The sequence below is a fragment of the Puntigrus tetrazona genome, chromosome 8, assembly GCF_018831695.1.
Source record: "Puntigrus tetrazona isolate hp1 chromosome 8, ASM1883169v1, whole genome shotgun sequence".
In the NCBI taxonomy this organism is placed as follows: domain Eukaryota; kingdom Metazoa; phylum Chordata; class Actinopteri; order Cypriniformes; family Cyprinidae; genus Puntigrus; species Puntigrus tetrazona.
The window spans coordinates 23476191-23496454 of record NC_056706.1 but is presented as its reverse complement, the minus strand read 5'-3'; the positions used below and the strand labels follow the sequence as shown (position 1 = coordinate 23496454).

At 35.4% G+C, this 20264-nt stretch overlaps 2 protein-coding genes across 3 annotated transcripts in view; one reads left to right on the top strand and one right to left on the bottom strand.

Moving 5' to 3' along the window:
- Positions 1-13560, bottom strand: part of plch2a (phospholipase C, eta 2a) — a 100483-nt gene extending 86923 nt beyond the window's left edge. Inside the window, exons 1-2 of one of the 2 annotated variants that reach the window (XM_043246658.1) lie at positions 13352-13560; positions 7659-8064 (exon numbers count right to left, since the gene is read on the bottom strand). In XM_043246658.1, coding sequence (XP_043102593.1) covers positions 7659-7830 — 172 coding nt within the window. In that variant the 5' untranslated portion in view covers positions 7831-8064; positions 13352-13560. The remainder of the gene's footprint in view (positions 1-7658; positions 8065-13351) is intronic. The other variant, XM_043246655.1, reaches the window with a different exon arrangement.
- A 2584-nt stretch (positions 13561-16144) lies between these two features.
- Positions 16145-19933, top strand: pex10 (peroxisomal biogenesis factor 10). Its single transcript, XM_043246180.1, has 6 exons — positions 16145-16393; positions 16803-16883; positions 16977-17362; positions 18256-18428; positions 19480-19612; positions 19702-19933. The coding sequence occupies exons 1-6, from the start codon at positions 16282-16284 to the stop codon at positions 19768-19770; spliced, it is 954 nt and encodes a 317-aa protein (XP_043102115.1). The 5' UTR covers positions 16145-16281; the 3' UTR covers positions 19771-19933.
- The last annotated feature ends 331 nt before the right edge of the window (positions 19934-20264 follow it).

Here is a 20264-nt window from a genome sequence, read left to right as displayed (position 1 = left end):
TAAAACTTTTTCTCAAGCATCAATATTTATGTTCTTTTGCCCCATGTGCAGATATTTTTTTTGTCTCTATCTGCCAATGGGGGCAGACAAATATGTATATGTATATATGTATATATATATATATATATATATATATATATATATATATATATATATATATATATATATATAGTTTGTTATGGCCAATGACCTCATAGAAGACAATATCTGGCCAACATATTGATTACCAATTTATTTTTTAATTTTAATTTTTATTATTTTTTGTTTGTTTTTGCTTAAAATTAGGATGTATATATATATATATATATATATATATATATATATATATATATATATATATATATATATATATATATATATATATATATCAATATATATATATATATATATATATATATATATATATATATATATATATATATATATATATGGTCATATATATATATATATAGAATGGTCATTGCAATGTAAACCAGAATACATGCTAAAACTCTGTCTATGTGAGATTGTGTCAGTAACAGAAATAAGACCTAACTGTCCGAAAGAAAGTAAGGCAAAGTATAAAAACTGTCTGAAAAATATGCATATTATTTTCTGTGCAAATTAACATTTGACAACAAATGACACTGACAGGCCCTTCCCTTTACACACACTGCACTGATTTAACTAATTTATCTTGAATTGAAAAGATATAAAAAACAATAGCCTGAGTGTCATGGGTGTCTTAGAAAGATTAATGATGATAACTTGTGCAGTTGACACTGAAATACTTTCAGACAGATGCTCCCAGACACAGTAGAACAGTAAGATCTCACATCAATAATGCATCGCCAAGATCTATGAAAAACGCTAAAATGGACAATTGAATGCGCAACTCATTCTTCTCTGTCAATGGTTTTTATTAAATGGTTTTCTCAGCCTCAGAGCCTAAATCTTCCAAAAAGTGAAGCGTTCTGCAAAGCAGCGTTTCACAGTGGTCAGAGACTGAGTAGAAAATCAAAAGGCTGAACTTTAGAGAACTCTCCCTGAAGTGCTTCCTTAAAACATCATGACAGAAGTAAGCCATTAAGCCAACATATCCGTGTCTTACAGGAGTACATTTCTGCCTTAATGTGTGCTTTAGTGCAGCACACAAACACATAAAGCGCAGCTATTTGTGGTGGAAAAATGGCTGTGGATTTACACTGATGGCCTTTCGCATCATCCTGATTAGCCCTGATGGCTTTCTTGAGAGGGCTATTGAAGCCTGTTCTCCTGCTCAGCACAACTATATAAGTGCACGGGTGGTGATAACTTACACTGCATGTGCGCTGGCTGATAAGCAACAGGACAATTATTCCATTGCTACAGCAGCAACACAATTGTGTTTACATGCACAACTGTATTAGTGTGCACGCACACACACACACACACACACACACACACACACACGCACACACAGAAATTCAGGGAAACTGCTACCACAACTTAAACAAATGCATGCTTACATGAAAATTATAATTTATTGATTTATTTCAACTTTTTAAGTTGCAGATGTGTTCTGTTGAGATTATTCATATTGATAATTACATCATCTTATTTTTTTTAAATGCTTACAAACATTTTCGAAACTAAATTTTACAAACAAATCCAAGAATCGCACGCACACAATGCCAAATGCTTCAAATCTCATGCAAAATGAAGGACATCTTTGAAAATGTCACAAACACAACTCAAAGCAAACATTTGCAAACACTTTTGCCACGAAATTAATTTCATACATAGAGCACTGCCTTGTATTTTGAGTCAAAGGCTGAAAATTTGTGTATGGTTTGCAGATTTGGTGTGTGCTTCAGACATTGTGTGACAAGTAAAGATTTTGTGTGTAAAAAAAAGCAGTAAAAAAAAACGGTAATACCGTATTTAATTTAAAATGAAACATATGCTTTATTTGATTTAAAAGTTGCTGTTCACTTGAAATTATCTTGATATCACATAAGAGACTTAGTTTGAAATTAAAAGTTCCCTGACGTTCCCAAAGATGCAAATAAGCCCAATTACTGTATTTGATGCTTTCTTTCTGTTTTCTAGTATTAAGAGGAGTGCAGCTCAACATCTGCATGCTCTCAAGATGCGAAACAAACAAACAAACAAACAAACAAAAAAAATGATGACAAGCATGGTGGGTTTAGAGAAGAGAGGCAGTGAAGCGGATCTAAACAACAAATAAATGAGAAGAACTGCCACAGATGTGCAAAACCATAAACTGTGAAGTTTGTGTTTTTCAGAAGATTCAATTTGTGTTTTCTGCGCTTTATCCCGAAACAGCTTCTCTAAAGGACGGAGCGGGTCGGACAGAGTACTGTAGTGAGCAGTTGACAGCAAAATTCTTTCATTTCCATTATATATTAATGCTGATGCCAGTGCAAAGACAAAGGCCAGAACACACATACAGAAGCACATCAAATAATTCTATAAAACTACTTAAACTACTTCAGCTCATTTATAGCCAAAGCAACATCTGCCAGTGTCTTTTTTCACATTAATAAATTACATTTTATAATATATTCAAATATAAATAACTTATTTTATACTGTAATAACATTTCTTACTGTATTTTTGAATTAATCATTGCAGACATTGCATTTAATTTGCAAACAGTTGTCCTGTTGACATTATAATCTTAATCATTATTTCATCTTAGTTTAGTTGGGTTTTTTTCAAACGCTTGCCAACATTTTCAAATCTTTGCCTCTTCTTTTTCGAAACTTCACGCGTGGATTTCACGCACACGATGCCAAATGCTTCAGATCTCATGCAGAATGAAGCACGTCTTTCAAAATATCACAGACACATCTCATAGCAAACATTTGCAAACACCTTTGCCATAAAATGAATTGCCGTTAAATGCCTGAGTCGCACGGAAGCACGTAAAATAATTCTATAAAAGTACTTTATTTCAGCTAATTTTTAGCCAAAGCAACATCTCTCATTTTCTTTGGTTTAACTCGATGTGCTAAAAATGACTAGAACTAAATTAAATATTACGAAAAAAAGAGACAAAAAAAATAGACAATTGCTACAAAAGTTAAAATGGAAAATCTTAAAGCATATTATAATGATTTCTGAAGTATCGTGTGACACTGAAGAGTATTGATGCTGAAAACCAGTTGTTTTAAATTGTAATAATATTTGTCAATTTTAGAATAAACATTGCAGATATGGTGGGTGCTATAAAAAAAAAAAACAGAATCAATAAATCTTTCCAACCCCAGACTTTTGAACAGTATAGCGTACAAAAAGGGCAAATCAAGTACAACTTGTTTTTTAGACTGTAACATTTAGAGGTGTTGTTCCTGTTCCAGTATTTTATTTTTATAATACTGTGGGGGGAGGGGAGGTGTCCTCGTCTTGTTGAACAGAGCGAGACGGCACGTGAGTCGGGCAAATCACTGGCCTACTTCAGCTTTGTGATTATTTGGGCTGTACGCTACATAAATAACCATCAAAGCCTTTTTCTGATTTTTTTTTGATTATGGAAGCAAGCAAAATTGTTTCCTGTGTAATCAAGCCCATCAATATGAAGATGGTCTCCCGTGTAAAAAAAAAACAAAAAAAAACAAACCCAGGCAGAATCACAGAGAGGCAAAGAAATAACAAGGTGCACCTGATTATAGCCATCCACGAGGGACATGCGTGTAAACCTTTCCACAGCTGCTTCGTCTCGAAGAAGGGTGACAAATGAGGGATAGCATCGAATTATTTAACACGGACAAACAAAACACCACAAGCATTTCATTACACCTGCTATAGAATGCATTCGAAATCAGAGTCACAAATGGCTTGGATAGCGGTGGGCTGTGATTTATCGTTTTATTCAAAATTCTGATTTCAAAGAAGACGCTCTTAGGTAATTGTTTATTAATGACTTTTCGAGTGTATTGCAATTGAACACCCAGGGATAGGCTATTGCGTCTCTACACAGCTCCGCTGAAATAGAAATGATTTATGCCGGGACTCATGTATGTGAACGTGGCTTGAAGGCACAGGACAGCTGTAGGTGTCAATCAAAATGAAAGATAAAGTAACAAGTGATACATTTTGCTGCTGATCGCTGCAGACACTATATTATTAGTTTTAGACTTTTTTATAGTAATTCAAGGCGAAATATTGTAGCTAGAATGATTAAATATGATTGATTAAATGAATCAGTCCAACACTGGAAAAAACAATCAAAGCTATAAAAACGATTATACAAGAAAACGCGGTGAAAATGTGTCTCCTGCCGATTCCTTTCAAGCATTTTTGAAATTCACCATCCATTGTTCAATGTACCACAAAGGCGCATTGTGCACACTATGTATGTCTTGCACGTGAAATTCAGGAAGCCTCTCCCGTCCAAATACTTGTTACGTTTCTAATATTTAAATAGAGTCACAAAATCATACTCAATCATTACGCTGCAGTGGAGGGTCAGAATGAGCATTGTAGGAAACAGTATCCATAGCAGTGCTTTGTAGTATGCTGTACATTCGGTCAAATTCAGTAGGTCATATTTTATATGCATACACAAAATTCACAATGCGTACAGAATACAGCATATGCTTAATCTTGCATAAATAGTAAGAGTGATATGTTAGTGGGCCGTTCTGAACACAGTCATTAACATTTGATCTACTGTACCACAAAAGGACTAATTCTGCCCTCTGTTGGATAATAAGAGAAGGCATGTGACTGATGCAATCAAAATCTTCAGATTTGAATGAAAACATCTCACCAAGACAAAAAAAAAAAAAAAAAACGAAACAGTGACCGTTTATTCCAACTTCCAAGTCTGTGAAAGGAGCATTATTTTCACTAGGGTTAATAATATGCTGTGTGTGAAGTGTGTGCGATGTACAATACGCTTCTGAAAGTATGGCAACAATATGTCCTAACAGGAAGTGTCTTGGAGCCCGGTGAGTAATCAATGCACGAGCGCCGGGGGCCTCAGGGAGTCTGTAACAGTGAGATACTCTGTCAGCAGATGATGATGATGATGAATGGCCTACGCTTTTGTTTGTCTTTGTGCTCGTCTCTGAGAATGGCCTGTTGGGACAAGTTACCATCAGAAGTGGAAAGTTTGAAAAGTTAAGAAGGGAACTGATGTGTTCGCCCGTGAACTCACAATTAAACCAAGATCAAAGAATTAAAGATAAGGAGCTTTTGTTACTTGAGTTATCCCTCACACTGAGCATGTGAGGGCAGGTTTTCATCGTTGTAGTGTAACGAGAGTTTTTTTAGAGTTGATTGCAATTGAACATCTCTACACAGCACAGCTGAAATAGAAATGATTTAGGCTGGGACTCATGTATGAGACTTGTAAGAAATTACAGATGATTTTATGACAGTATATGATTACACTTTCATCTTAGTGTCCTTGTTACAGTGTAATTATACAGTAGTACTGAGTAACATTACTTACTATATGGTTAGGGTTAGGATTAGGGTTTGGTTTAAGATTATTTTTATGTAATGTATAGTTAATTGTTATTATAATAGTAAGCACATGAGATAGTGCTAATGAAGTAATAAACAGCCTATATGCTTGTAACATGCACGTTAACAAGCAACTAAACTATAGTATACCTAAATCATCTACAGAAGTATCTACAGAAATCAATTATTAAAGAGGTTTTTCATTATTCCAGCACAAGTTTTGCAAGAAAAGATAAATAAATACATAATTAATTAATATAGCTTCAAGTAACATTCCACCATAACCCATACAACAATAGATAACATTAAATATATTAAATAGAATTAAATAAAAATCATTCAAATTCATATTAAAAATCATTCTGGAATTAAATTAATGTCTAATTCTCATTTCTGTTCTACATGTGACACAACCCATAGTTAACGCGACTATCTAACGCTCACAACGCAGCCAGTGATTAATTAAATAACCTGCCCGCTTGGAACAAATGAGGTTAAGTTCATTTAAAACCGCTGATAAAACATGTTGTCAAAAGAAATCAAGTGAGTCTGATCTCGTATGACGGCTTTAAACTGACCTTTAAGTGGAGCATGTCGCCGTGTCAGTGTTATGGGAGTCAAAATCAACAAGCAATTAGCAGTAATCGAGACAGCAAAAATAAATACCAAAGAACCGTTCACTGACATCTACATGCGATGTGCCACGGATATAACTCAAATCATGACCGCACAAAGTTGATACTGTAAATACAATCAAGTGAAACTAAAGACACTGACATTACCACAGAAAGCAGTTTCCACTCATCCTTAAACAAACATGACATTTACACGAAATTAATTTGCACGAGACTATGTTTTTATACTGGTGCAGTATATTTTTCCATAGACTTTCGAAATGCTGAAAGTCTGTTACTCTGAAAGCGTAATATAATTACCATTTCTATCCTAAATGACGTTTATCCATATAACTCAGCTTTTAAGCCCAAAACAACAGGATGTACACAACGCTAATGCTAACAATTCCGGCCTAAAGAGCCCTTCCGCTGTTTCCTCGATGTTCACTTACGCAGTCGTCGCTTTTTAATGCCACGGGGCTTTACACAAACCACAAAACACAAATCTTTCGTTCCTGCAGCAAACTGAAAATCTGAGAACTGTCAGCAGCAGCTGTTTATCTGATTGAGACTCTGCAATTAGCTGATCTGAGATAACCTCGCGAACACCAGTGAGTCAGACGCACCTAATAAAACAATGATCGCTGCACCACAGACGGTTAGAATAAACATACACTTCAAGAGCTTTGAGAATAATGAGGTGATCGCACGTGGTGATTCAGGAGATGTTCGACATCTTTTACCAGCAGAAAAAAGAGAGTGCAACATGTTTGAGAAGAATCTGGGGTCAGAGCTCTGTGATTGACTGATTGATTGATTGATTGCTCAGTTTCTAGAAATATTTGTTGACTTTAGCTGCAAATATTATGGAACACAAATCTCTAACAAATCAAACCTAAATTAGCATCGACTCCAAACATTCCAAAATATGCCTGGAGTTCGAGAGGACTATATTTTTCCAACCCAAAATATATACCTTTTTGTGGTCAAATTATATTTTAATAAATATATTTCGCAAACAGATAAGCTTAATAAAAGGTATTTATGAAATAGAAAATATATTTAATTTTAAACTTCATATGTCAAAGTATATTTCATGGGCACATATTGGTAGAAAATATATTCATGCAAATGTATTTTTGCCCATTTTTGTATATATTTCAAAATATATATATATATATATATATCTTTTTTTGTTGTTGTCATATTGGAAGAGAGAAAAAAAAGTTCTGCCATTATCAAACTATTCATCCAAAAAATTATTGAATTACTCAATTTAGTATACACAAGATTTGAAAGAAGGAATTTATTTATTTAGTGTGTTTTGATTTTTTTCATTCTTTTTTTTTTCTTTCACTCATACTTTAATTTGGGAATGAATTTCTCACTTTTAACTATGACTTTTGGCTCAATAAACTCCTAATTTGTTGCTTAATAGTTTAGTTGTTACAGTTAAGTATGAGGCAGGACTAAAAGATGAACGACAGACAGAATAAGGCATAAATATGTGTCCTGCTAATATGCATACTAATAAGCAACTAGTTAATGGGGACAATCGGTCCCTTTATAAAACATATTGGGACTCACCCACACTGATGTAGTTGGCGGCCAGGAAGAAGTTCCAGTGTAAGAGCGTGCTGCTGCGGGACGAATCCGTGTCGATGATGAAGCTCACAGACCTCATGGACAAATTGGGAGAATCCGTACTGATGCTCTGGCCGCCAGAGAACAGGGAGGTGTTTAGAGATACCGTATCCATATTGCTAAAAGAAATTCACAGGCGAATGCCCCAGAAGTTTTCGTTTGGTGCTCTTGACAAAGAAAGCTCCTCTGGTTTCCAGTGTTCAGCAGGATGTTCAGCAGATGTTCAGTGTCGGGGTTTGGGAGTGAATGTGGTCGGAGGTGCGCTACATCCGTCTGACGGAGCTCCACGTCCAGTAATTGACCTGTAGACACGAGGTCAGTGTGCCAGTGACCTGCAGCAAAACCACACCTGCAGAGAGAAGCGCACCTGTGAGTCTCACAGAGAAATATTTACTTACTTAGATTCATTAAGTAGACTCTCACAATAACATTTCAGAAATATTTACTTACTTAGATTCATTAAGTATTGAGTAAGATTAATTATATATATGTACTATATATATAAGCAGTTAAACTGTCCTTCTTTAATGTTATATGACTTTTTTTAAAGTCAGCTTTGAGTCTTTGTCAGCTTTGAGTTCAAAATCATCATTATGGATGTAAATGGATGTAAATCTCTGAATCTGCGGTACGGCAAAGGACTTAATAATGGAAAATTATTATGGAAAAGGTAGTTTAGCACAAAGTAATATTCCTGGTTTTTGGTCACATAAGGTCGAGGCTGTAATAAACCATATAAACTTCTGATGCGCTTCAGAGAAAGCAGGTCTGCAACGGCAGTAAAAGAGCTTTGTACTTTAAAATAAAAGTCTATCTGGGCATAATAAAGTCTCTTTTTTCATTTAGAGTTTTCTATTAAAATATAAAGATTGTAAAGAGTCTAAACTCCGTAATACTTCTATTTTTCCTATTAATCAGTTTTAAAACACGGCCCGTAAAAAATCACTGTGAAATATGATACTTTTACTTATTTACTTTTACATATTCATGCATCACAAAATAGTTTTATCTAGGTACATATCTAAAAACTTGCACGATCCAAACAAACATGTACAATATCCAGAAAAACATGATATTATCGTTCTACTATATCCTAAAGTTCATGATATTATCGTAGTGACATAGTGACAAAACCAAAACAAAATCTACTGATATGGTGCATTTAAAAAAAAAAAACATGACATTCTTTTGGAACCGTGTCCAATAAAATATAGTATTACCAAGGTAACATGTGACAGAAACACACAGCGAAGTGTATCGCATAAACACAGGAATGAATGGAAACTTTAATATTGCTGTAGAGATTCAAAACAAATGATGCAATCCCTCAAGTCTTATCTTTTATTTTTGCATGACTGCCTGTCAGATGGACACTCCCATTGTAATCAATGCTGATCTCTTACAGGACGTCTTTCTGTCAGGAGTGGGACTTTCACGAGCTGTGCTGGAGATATGTCAACCGCCCGCTCATCCCAACAATGGCCGTGAATGTTCGCTTTGAGTGTTCGTCGTGTTTGACGTGACACGTTGATACCCGAAGACGCAGGACTGGACATGTCAGCTATGTAACACCTGGCCTCAGGTAACAGACCATCCCCTCCCTCTAAAACACGACCCTCAGTCTCAACCAAAACAAATCTGTCTGGCTTAGCACCCACTACATTCCTCAGTAGACGAAACAATGGAGGTCTATTTGGAAACGCTTCACTTGATGCCTGTATATTTAGTGCAGTGTAAAGGCATGCTTAAAACAGTATAGGCCTTTAATAAACTTTTTTTAAAGAAATGATTCCCTTGTGAAAAACGCACACATTGATTGTATCGAAGCACTTTACAATGATACACTTAAGTGTGAAGTAAAGGTGATGTTTTCATTTAAATTACGCAATTAAATAAAAATTACGTTTATGGTTTTTCAATGCCATTAGATGAGTTAATACTGCTTTTTGACCCTCTTTAGTTCAACTTCTGTTGTCTTGTACTGATAAGCATTTATGGTAGCTAACATATTCTTTAATGTCATTTACATTTATTTTGAACTTAAGTTGCAATTTAGTGCACTTAAAATGCACGTTAGTCAACGCATCAAAATAAGTGCAATTAAACGATTAAAACAAAGACTTTAAAGTGAAAATTTCAATCTGATATCATCACAAAGAGTACTTTCTAAAACAATCAGGAAAGTATACTCTCTTAAGTGGCCTTTTATTTTATTAATACATTATTTTCAAGTATAGTTTTTTTTTTTTTTTTTTTTTCTTGAAGTGCACATTCAAAACAATTAATAATCATCTTTTCGCAAGGGCTGTCTGTGATCAACACCATTTGAGGCATTATAAGCTTTATATGCACTGATAATGAATGTTTTACTGCGTTAAAATAGCTATAATTCTCTATTGATGGCTTAACCTTAAAAGAGTAATGCATTAATAACACATCAACAATTGACTTTAATCGTTATAATGAAAGCATTATACTCTTTAAAGGTGTAACCTTTGTATCTTCATGTATTCTATTTATGCGATAACAATAATTATTCAACGAAAACATTATAATGTGGCATTAGTAATGCATTTAGAATACCTTTAAACGCATTATATAAACATGCTTCAAGTAACATGTTAAAGTACGGGTGAATCATGTCTCTAAGAAAAAGGAAAAAGCTGTGACACAACAAATTATATACTGTATATAATCATCAGGTACGCTGACTCAAAACAAGTAAGTCAAGAGTGAAATGTTTATACTTGTGGTCTGTTTTGTGAGTCACCATTCATTTTTTTCTTTGTATTATATATATTTTTATTACTTTTTATTATATTTTATTTATTTTTTATTACATTGAGTGTATTCTGCACCTCGATGTGTAATGCGCCAACAATTGTATCATTATTAATCACATTATATTAAGCATAAGCCTTTATTCTGCTTTAAACACAGAAAATATACACTGTATATAACAGTAAAGTACACCTTATTACAGTAAAGGAATCACCTTATGGATGCAATCATTTTTAATAATTATCATAAAATCTGTGTTATAATGAGGGGTGAAATGTGCAATTAAATATTTTCTTTGGTGGTGAAAATGAAAAACGTCCATGCGGTTCACTACTATAGTCAAAATGAATGTGACAATCATCAAAGGACTCTAAAGATCAATGACTGAGACAGGTCAGAGATTTCTGTATGAATGTTGAAGAGCTGTTGTTCGCTCTCTCGTTCGGTTCAGATTCAAAGCGGAGGCACAAACAATTGAACCTCAGTTTTATAGGAAGCAAGGAAGATGCACTGCCTCACAAAAACGTCCGTTCGGACCCCCGGCACCTCTTTAAATCTGCTACTAAAAAAGACACACAAAAGCCATTGTGTGCACAGCGCCGACAGGAAACACAGCGTGAGTATGCAAATGTTTGTCCCTTCAACTAATAAGACAAAATGAGCGTCACTGTCGATCAAAGGCGCAGATTATTTGCTTTCTGCTACGTTAAGCCATTTTTTATGAAGCAATAACAAAGACACATGGTTGACGTGAACATCCCCCGAGAACAAGCCCGCACACAACACAATGCTCTCGATACACAACGTAACATGAGATCCGGCCAATCTGGCTGAACCAAACGCACATTCCAGTATCGGAAAGCCAAACACGGCTTTGGCCGGCTCATACTTGTTTCTCTTTCTTTTCCTGTTGTCCACACGGACGAAAAAAAGAGATCAGAGATGATGCACGGCTAGCAGCAGATGCGCGTCGACAAGCTAATGGCAGACCAGCTGGCAGGCCGGTGACTGGCGATCGCTCAGAGCTGCTCAGCGCTGCACAGAGAGCGTGACACAATAGAGCTTTTATTTCAGTTTCAACCGACCGGGTTCGCATTGCAACTCGCGAGACGTCCTACATCACCCAGTGTTCGGGCTGAGATTTCCAAAAGGAAACAGGAGCACGACCGTGTCGCCCACAAAATCTACTTTCAACGGAACCAAAGCGACTCCTGTGAAGTATAACCATTGCGCGTAAACATCTGAAATGACACGGATAGCAGGGTGTTCCCTGCCTAAGTACACCGGTTAGGTTTTTAATTTATGGCTGCCTGATTCACGTTTAGCCTGAGGCGCAGGTCAAGTTTAACAGACGCAGATTAAATCGGGTTTCTCCTGTGAGTAAGCAGAGGATGTTTATGCAGAGGAATCTTAAGAAAACCTGTGACTATTTGACCTAAAAACGAAATTAAATGAAATTGTGACAGTTCAGCAACAAATTATGGCAGCAATGTGATTAAAAAAATATATATACACGCAATGAATGTGCACGAAGAAACAAATGCGTTACAGTAATGAGGATACTCGAAAGTAAAACAAAATGCATTATTTTACACCTTGTGCAAAGAAGCATGCACTTTAGCATACTTTAAAACATAATATAATTTTTAATGTACACATTTAGCTGCATGTTAACTGCTTTTACGTGAAAATGTATTACAATTTATATCAAATGGTATTCGCTGAAGTGTTAAGCAACTTTTGATCCACATGTAGGTCTTAAATATATCTTTATTATTCATTTCTTTATTATTCCTATTATCTCTGGAATATGGAGACTTTATATGTACTTTGGTGTGTTAGTCAGCGTATCAAAACATGTCATGTTGTCATATTTTCTATAGTTCCAAAAAAATGTAATTCTTGCTACAATAATGTGAAATAAAATATAGAATATTAATATAGGATAAAATATGCATATGCAAATATACAGCAATGAGAATCTAATGGGAATATCGATATAATACTTATAATTATTATTCTTATCATCATCATCTAAAAAATGTAAAGCAAAACTCACAAATACGTTATTTTCACGAGAATTTGTGAGAAGAAATGTGATGAAATTTCAACCTGTTTACACTCCATGTAAGAATCAACCACACCTTGTTAAAAACACGTATACTTTTACATATTTTATGTATTATGAAAATAATAAAACAATGAAAGTTTCAACAGAATGTTATATTTTTGAAATTTACTGCATGATAAAAAGTTGCATGATTAAAGTTAAAGTATACTATAATTTAAGCACAGTTAGCTGAACCTTAATTGCTTTTGACTTCTAGTGTATCTGACCCACTAGAACTTCATACATCTTTATAATTTTTTTTCATAATTACATAAATAATTAATTGTGCCCGAAATATGATTAATTTATTATACCTATTAACATATTAAAAAGTGGCATACAAATTATTTCACAATGCAAAAAAAAAAAAAAATGAAAGAAAGCATGAAAAAGCTTACATTATTTATACAATGTCATATTTCTTTTTATCTCATTTTGGGGTGAAATGCGACCTGGACATGATTTAATAAGATTAACCCGCACAATGTCACATCCAATCACAGAAAGGCAACGACAACAGCACCCTCTGAACTCTTTCTACCTGAGCACCCAAGTAAGAAGTGTAGGGTTTCAGAATACAAAACTCTCAGAGAAAAAAGCCCAAGTGAAACTAACTTCCCAATCTCTAATCCGGTGTGTTCAGGCATGTTAAATGTGCCTGACAAACCTCCCAGAGTAAAACCTCTCTGGCGTCCTCATTGCTAAAAGTTAAAAAAAGAATAAGTATCGTGAGATCTCGCTTTACCTTTGTGAGGGAAAAAGAAGCACGTAGTTCAGAGAGTGATCTGGAGATGATGTGAGAGTGAGTGAAACACTTCTCCAGGCACCGGTTTTACAGCTCTGATCCGCTTTCGTGCAAAGAATATGCCTTGTTTCATTGCAGGGCAAAAGCTTCAGGCGCACGGCTCCACACCGCAGGTAAAGGAAGTTGTCATTTGAAAGCTCTTTGTACACAGTGGGTGTTCCCTTATGGAGCAACAGTTTTCCCTGCGTCGAAATAGGACAAGTAAGGGCAGAGGAGTCTTTGCACAGGTGGGCGGGATATGGGGTGGAGTGCAGACGACTAGAGCGTAAATGACCCGTATTCCCCGCAAGTATTAGGACTGTTAAAGAAACTTTAGTCATTTCGTTCTTTAAATCAGTTTACACTGAGATTGAAAACAAGGTTATGCTTTGAGTATAGTATTTAAGTCCTTTACGTTCAGGGGTTTGCATTATAAAAGAGCAAATGGTGATGCAACGTTTCACATCCAGTCATTCGGTGTGTTTCAGATACATCAGGGAAATGGGTTAAAGGTAAATCAGTTACCATCTGAACACATTAAAGGCTATTATGCAACCGTGGCGATATGAATTTAATGATTAATCTCGCTATGCTTCTTTAATAGAAGAAACGAAATGTGCAGCTCTCAACGGAGCATCTGCTCTTCTACGTCTTGGTGTTTTGCTCTAACGCTTTCTCTGCAACGCATTCATAAATCAACACAAAAAGGGTTCAAAGTCCTTTGAAGCGACTTCCCATAAAGCCATTTGATATTTATCACCCCGCCATGTAATTAAAATGTTACTAAATGAGCGAAGCGCGTCTATGCCTTGAAAGAACTTAAGTTTACATCCACAGCATGTCAACCTCTTATGACACATGTTATCATAACATCTAAATCATAAACTTGACTTTCCTTGAAAATAATTTCAGCTTCAATACTGTAAATTGCAAAAGACATCCCGTTCGAACCTGGAATGATTGAGTCACTAGTTCAAATAAAGTACTATTAAGACCTTTGCCATGATTCCTTGCATCACTGTATTATAAAAAGAATGCATATAATATCCTTTAAAAGAATGTACTTCAGTAATTGTATTGTCAAATGTACTGACAAGCACTAAAATATAGTTAAATTGGAATTTTGGTGACCATTTATTTTTAAGATGTCCTTGTTACACGTTACATGTTACATAAATTATGCATAATTACATGCATTAACCCTAAGTCAAACTCTAACTCTAATCATATATTAAGTAGATGTTAAATAATATTACTCAGTAATTACATTTTATAGTTACACTGTAACTTTCTAATTAAATGTGTACTCATGTATTTAAACATATTTGTAATTAAACGTTATGACGAAGACGCAACTTAGTAAATGTAATATATGTTAACTATATTAGCAATACACTTGAGCATGGGTGCTTTAGTATGTTAGTCAACATTAAAATAAGCATGGCATGACTAAAAATGTATCTTTAGCATGTTAAGAATGGTGAAACATTAAAGCATCTCTCTTTAAGCGCACTTAAGCGGCCTCTATTTCATTAGTATTAGTGTGCTTAATTGTATTCAAGGCAGTTAAGCACACTTCATTTTCAGAAGGCATACTATATATTGTTACACAACTAGCGACCACATTTAGAGATGCATTTTAAAAAATACAGTATGTTCATACTGTGTGTCCAGTTGCAAATCCTGGTTGAAAAGTGAGTTTTCTGCTACCTGTGCACTACTAAAAAAACACTGTGCATTGGTATTGGAATTAAATTCTTCTTTTCACCCTACCTCAGATGGCTCTATTGCTGCTTCATCCACGCTCGGGGTCTCCTCAGCTGCCCTCTGCACAACCTCGCCTCTGCCTGCAAGAAGTCACACGTGAGTCTGAATGAGAAAGAAAAAGCCATCCTATGCCCAAGCGTAAACATAGGGGCGCTTCCTTGACTGCCACTGTGAGCAAACGGTCTTCCACAAGCATTTACAAAAACTGCTGACTTTATTACGGCCTTAGGAAAGGGCTGAATAAAGACGTTTAGTTTGTGCGTTTGTTTTGAATTTTAATGGTTTGAATTGATCTTGGCACATTAGAGTAACAAAAAACAGGTTTTACAGCCTTGTGAAATGAGGTGGCTTTTGAACAGCTTAAACTGAGAGAACAAATGAGAAGCGGATGAATATATAAATTCATGAATGGATTTAGTCTTGTAAATGATCGTTGACAAACGGCATATTTATTGCGAACGATGCCGTGCTAGAAATGTTGGAATAGCTAATGCCATATTAATCATACAATTGTGTTTAAGGCTTTAACTGTATAACAGTTTGTCACTGGGACAGTACCCTCATGCAAGGTAAAGTTTTGCATTTTTACAGATGAATTTGTTTCTTCGCGGAAATGGGTTTGGAGAAATAGCATTCCACACTTGCTCGGAAACGGATGCTCTGCAGTGAATGGGTGCCGTCACAATAAGAATCAAGCAGCTGATAAAAACATCACAATAATCCACGTGTAATCCAGATCACTCCAGCCCATCAGCTAGTTTAGTAGCATTATATCTGCATTTACATTGCCTTTAACTATCATTTGGCCTCACTGTTTGAACATTATTAAATCATTTCCAAATGTATTTATTTGTTTGAATCGTCAGTCGTAACTAGTTTATAGACTTGATGCTGAATTAGGCTCAGAAATAAGACTTTAACAGCAAAACTGATCTCAAATCAGCAAAGCGTCCGTTTCCAACTGGCCAATGGGGTGCTCGTGTGAGCGTCACGTGACTAAACACGGAAGTGTTAGAAGCATGTACGTTTGGGTGGCTGACCCAGACCCGTAAATAGATTGGCAAACGTAATAGTTTTTGCAAACCGAGATAGATGGATTGCTGGTAAGTACACCGAACAGAGCAATGCCTCTAGTTCCGGCGAACCAGCCGCAGCTGATCCGCTCGAGTCAGAAGGATGAGTACTACCAGAACAACCTGACAAACAACGCCAATGAGCTCGTCCACACATTTGCTGGTAAATAACTCACAGACACACTAAATGCAGGAGTTTGAGTTATTTAATGCATATTTTGCACATTTATTTTTGGCAATTTATTCTCACCTAAAAGTACTAATCAGCATGCCTCGCACTAAAACAATAATAATTTAATATTTAGTATAAGTTTTAAATGACAAGATGAAATTGAAGTGCAGATTCAATTCTTATACGTATATGTGTGTGTGTGTGTGTGTGTGTGTGTGTGTGTGTGTGTTTGATTGATTGAATATTTCTTTATTTATATATCTCCTTTAATAGAGCACACACACACACACACACACACACACATATATATATATATATATATATATATATATATATATATATATATATATATATATATATATATTATTATTATTATTATTATTATTTGATTTTTCTTCAGGCTCCAGACGTTGGCTTCAGTGGAGAAAGGAAATTGAATTACTGTCTGATCTGACCTACTATGTCTTAACAACTTTATCTGGTGAGTTCTTCTCTTGCGTCGCAGCGCTGCTGATGTGTTCCTCATGCAAGCGTTCGTTGAATTCTGAGAGCCCTGTTTCGTGATCCGTTTCAGGCTATCAAACGCTGGGTGAGGAGTATGTCAACATCATCCAGGTGGACCCCAGCAGGAGAAGAATCCCCTCACGGATGCGCAGAACCGCGCTCATCTTCTTCCACACGTTCGTGTCTTATCTTTTGGACAAGCTCTTGATCTGCCTAGAGAATGAGCTGGAAGCAGAAGCGCCTCAGACGAGCAGAGCGTGGGGGCCGTTGTCGCGCGTGCGGCTGTGGATTCAGAGAGCTGTAGGGATGCTGACGGAGTCTCAGAGGAAGTCTCTGATTCCGCTCGTTTTTGCCCTGCAGCAGGGGATCACACTGCTGTACAGAGTACACGTGGCTGTCTTTTACATCACCGGAGCCTTTTACCACATTGGCAAAAGAGCTGCAGGTGTTAGTTATGTAAGTATTTGTTTTTTTAATAATTATAAAATCAGTGTTGTAGGAATAAAATCCTAATTGTGATAATAAAGCACATACAGTTAGATCCCAAAAAGCTTTAGTACACACAAAGGTACTAAATAATTACCATATTCACCTGGTATTTACACGGTACTCCAATGTGCTTCACATAATATTATAGTATAGTATAGTATAGTATAATATACATAATATAATAGTATTACCATCATGCCATACTGATATCTTGGTACTGTTTTGTAAGCATTTACTTAACCATATAAGTGCTGTGATTGGTTTAGAATCTTTTCTTCACCACTCAATAACTTCCTCATCATTTATTTAAATAAAATAATTTTTCCCCCTTAATAATATCCCGTCTTACTTTGAAATGCACTATACTGTTCAAAAGTTTGCGGTTAGTACGATTTTTTTAATGCATTTATTTTGATGAAAAGTCCAATAAATATAGTAATATTGTGAAATATCATTTTAAATACCCGTTTTCTATAAATGTTTTAAAATGTAATTTATTTCTCTGATGGCAGAGCTGAATTTTCAGCATCATTACGCCGATCCTCAATGTCACATGATCCTTCAGAAATCATTCTAATATGATCAAGAAACATTTATTAATGCTATCCATGTTATAGTTATGCTGCCTCATATTTTTGTTGAAACCATGAGACAGAATTCCCAGAACACTTAAATAAATAGAAAGTTAAATAGAAAGTTAATTTTATTTTAGCTAAACATCAATTATCTGATTTATCCGTTTAATGCATCCTTGCTTGAATAAACATACAGGAAACCGACCCCGAACTTTTTAACAGTAGTGTACATGACATTACTGAAATGATCTGTGTGAGCGTGTGAATGTGTTTTTTTTTTTTTAGCTGAGAGTGGGAAATGTGTCTGGCGATGACCCTCGGATCGGTAACAGTTACCGTCTGCTGGGGGCTTTGTCCCTGCTGCAGCTGAGCATCACTCTCACACTGCAGTTCAACAACCTCAGGCAGAGACAGAGAGCTCGACACGAGTGGAAACGGCACAGAAACCTGCTCCCCAGGTACAGCTCTATACAGCCGTGGCCTACATTTGACAAAGCTTTTTCATAAACACACTTTTTTAATAGAAAAAGATACCTGTAGTGCCTTAAGGCTTTCTTCCGCTGCGATTTCTTTCAGTTCTTTTGTGGGTCCTTTTCTTAATATACGTATACATAAGTATACAAGTGTGTGTGTGTGTGTGTGTGTGTGTGTGTGTGTGTGTGTGTGTGTAAAACTGATTTTTTTACATTAGAGACTACAATAAATACAAAAGCTTTCACACATTTTTTTAACTCTGCCCACAAGGATGTGATTGGACTGGACAACATTACAAAAGGTGGCCGCTAATCGTTGACTTTATTGGCATATATAATAAAACCATATTCCATGTTCCATATTCTTTATGACACGATCAAACCGGCTTGGAGTCCGCCTTTTGCCAAACTCATTCTTCTCCCTTTTCATGTCTTTTGTCACATCGGGAAGGCATTTATTAAAAAGACGAAAAAAACGTTGGAAATAAAGTGTCAGGTATGGTTAGGGTAGGTGTAGGGAAGGCTTTATTTTCCCAATAAGGTTTACTAATTTATTTAGTAAATAAACTAAATAAAAATTATAATTAACGATACAAATGCTAATTATTATTACTGCATATTTTTTAATGTTCTGCAAATACTGAGATGCAGGTAATTGCCACTATTAACTATTTATAATTAGTACGAAAATGCTATTTTTATTTACTTCATCTCTATTTTCATTTATTTTATAAGCAAATGTAAACTTAAAGCGTAAAACCCGCTCTTCAAAATGTGAAAATTAAGCTTTATTACTTTTACTTGGTGGTTACATCATTTTTTTCACAATTTCGTAAAATTATTTATTGACAAATTGTATAAATATGTAGCGAAAGATAATAACTGGATTCATATATTTTATTTGGAAGTTTGGATGACTTGGATGTCCTTGCATTGGTTTTGTGGTTATACTTGTGAGATTATGAAGGCTTATAATACTCATAATACATAATACTCTTTCTTCTGTCATTCAGCGTTCTCTGTTTTGTCTTTCCAGCCATCAGGTCAGTCAGCCGTCGTCTCGCTCTGCGCGCTGTATCTTGTGTTTGGAGGAGCGCAGGAACACCAGCAGCACTCCCTGTGGTCATCTCTTCTGCTGGGAGTGCATTACTGAGTGGTGCAATACCAAGGCAAGACTTTTACGTAACGTCATTTAATGGTGTTAAGTTCAGCAGTACTGATGTCTGATCAGTCCTTTTCTTGGTTGCTCTTATTGCAGACCGAATGTCCGCTGTGTCGAGAGAAGTTCCAGCCTCACAGGTTGGTTTACCTGAGGAACTACAAGTAGACCGTGGGTTGATCAAGACTAAAATAAGTGTTTGCAATTGCAGGGTGTGAAAATTAAAATGCAAGTTTCATCCTGTCATTTTTGTAATTTAATTTGTTGATTGTGCACATTATTTAATGGTAAAAGTAACATTTATGCAAATAAACTAATATTTTCACATAAATTAGTGTTTGTATTTTTTCCACACATCTCTATAATATTGTCTCTGGAATATATAGTCTGTATTGTTGTTTTATTATATTCTTAGATAAGACTTTAGAATAGGAAAAGCATGTTAAATATTAATTAGGAGTAGGACTACCAAATGATTAATCGTTATTAATGGCATCCAAAATGTTTTTGTTTACAAAGTTTTGTGGTTGTATTTTGTATATTTATTACGTATGTATAAATACACACAGATGCATATATATTAAAATATATATATAACACATGAATGTAAATGTAAATATTAAAACACGGTGCAGACATTATATATTTATTTATTACACGGC

Bases quoted from the DNA above. Each gene is read 5' to 3' on its own strand.
- pex10 (XM_043246180.1), top strand. From the start codon at position 16,282: ATGCCTCTAGTTCCGGCGAACCAGCCGCAGCTGATCCGCTCGAGTCAG. The intron at 16,394-16,802 runs GTAAATAACTCA...ATTTTTCTTCAG, and splicing joins GCTCGTCCACACATTTGCTG to GCTCCAGACGTTGGCTTCAG. The intron at 18,429-19,479 runs GTACAGCTCTAT...TTGTCTTTCCAG, and splicing joins CACAGAAACCTGCTCCCCAG to CCATCAGGTCAGTCAGCCGT.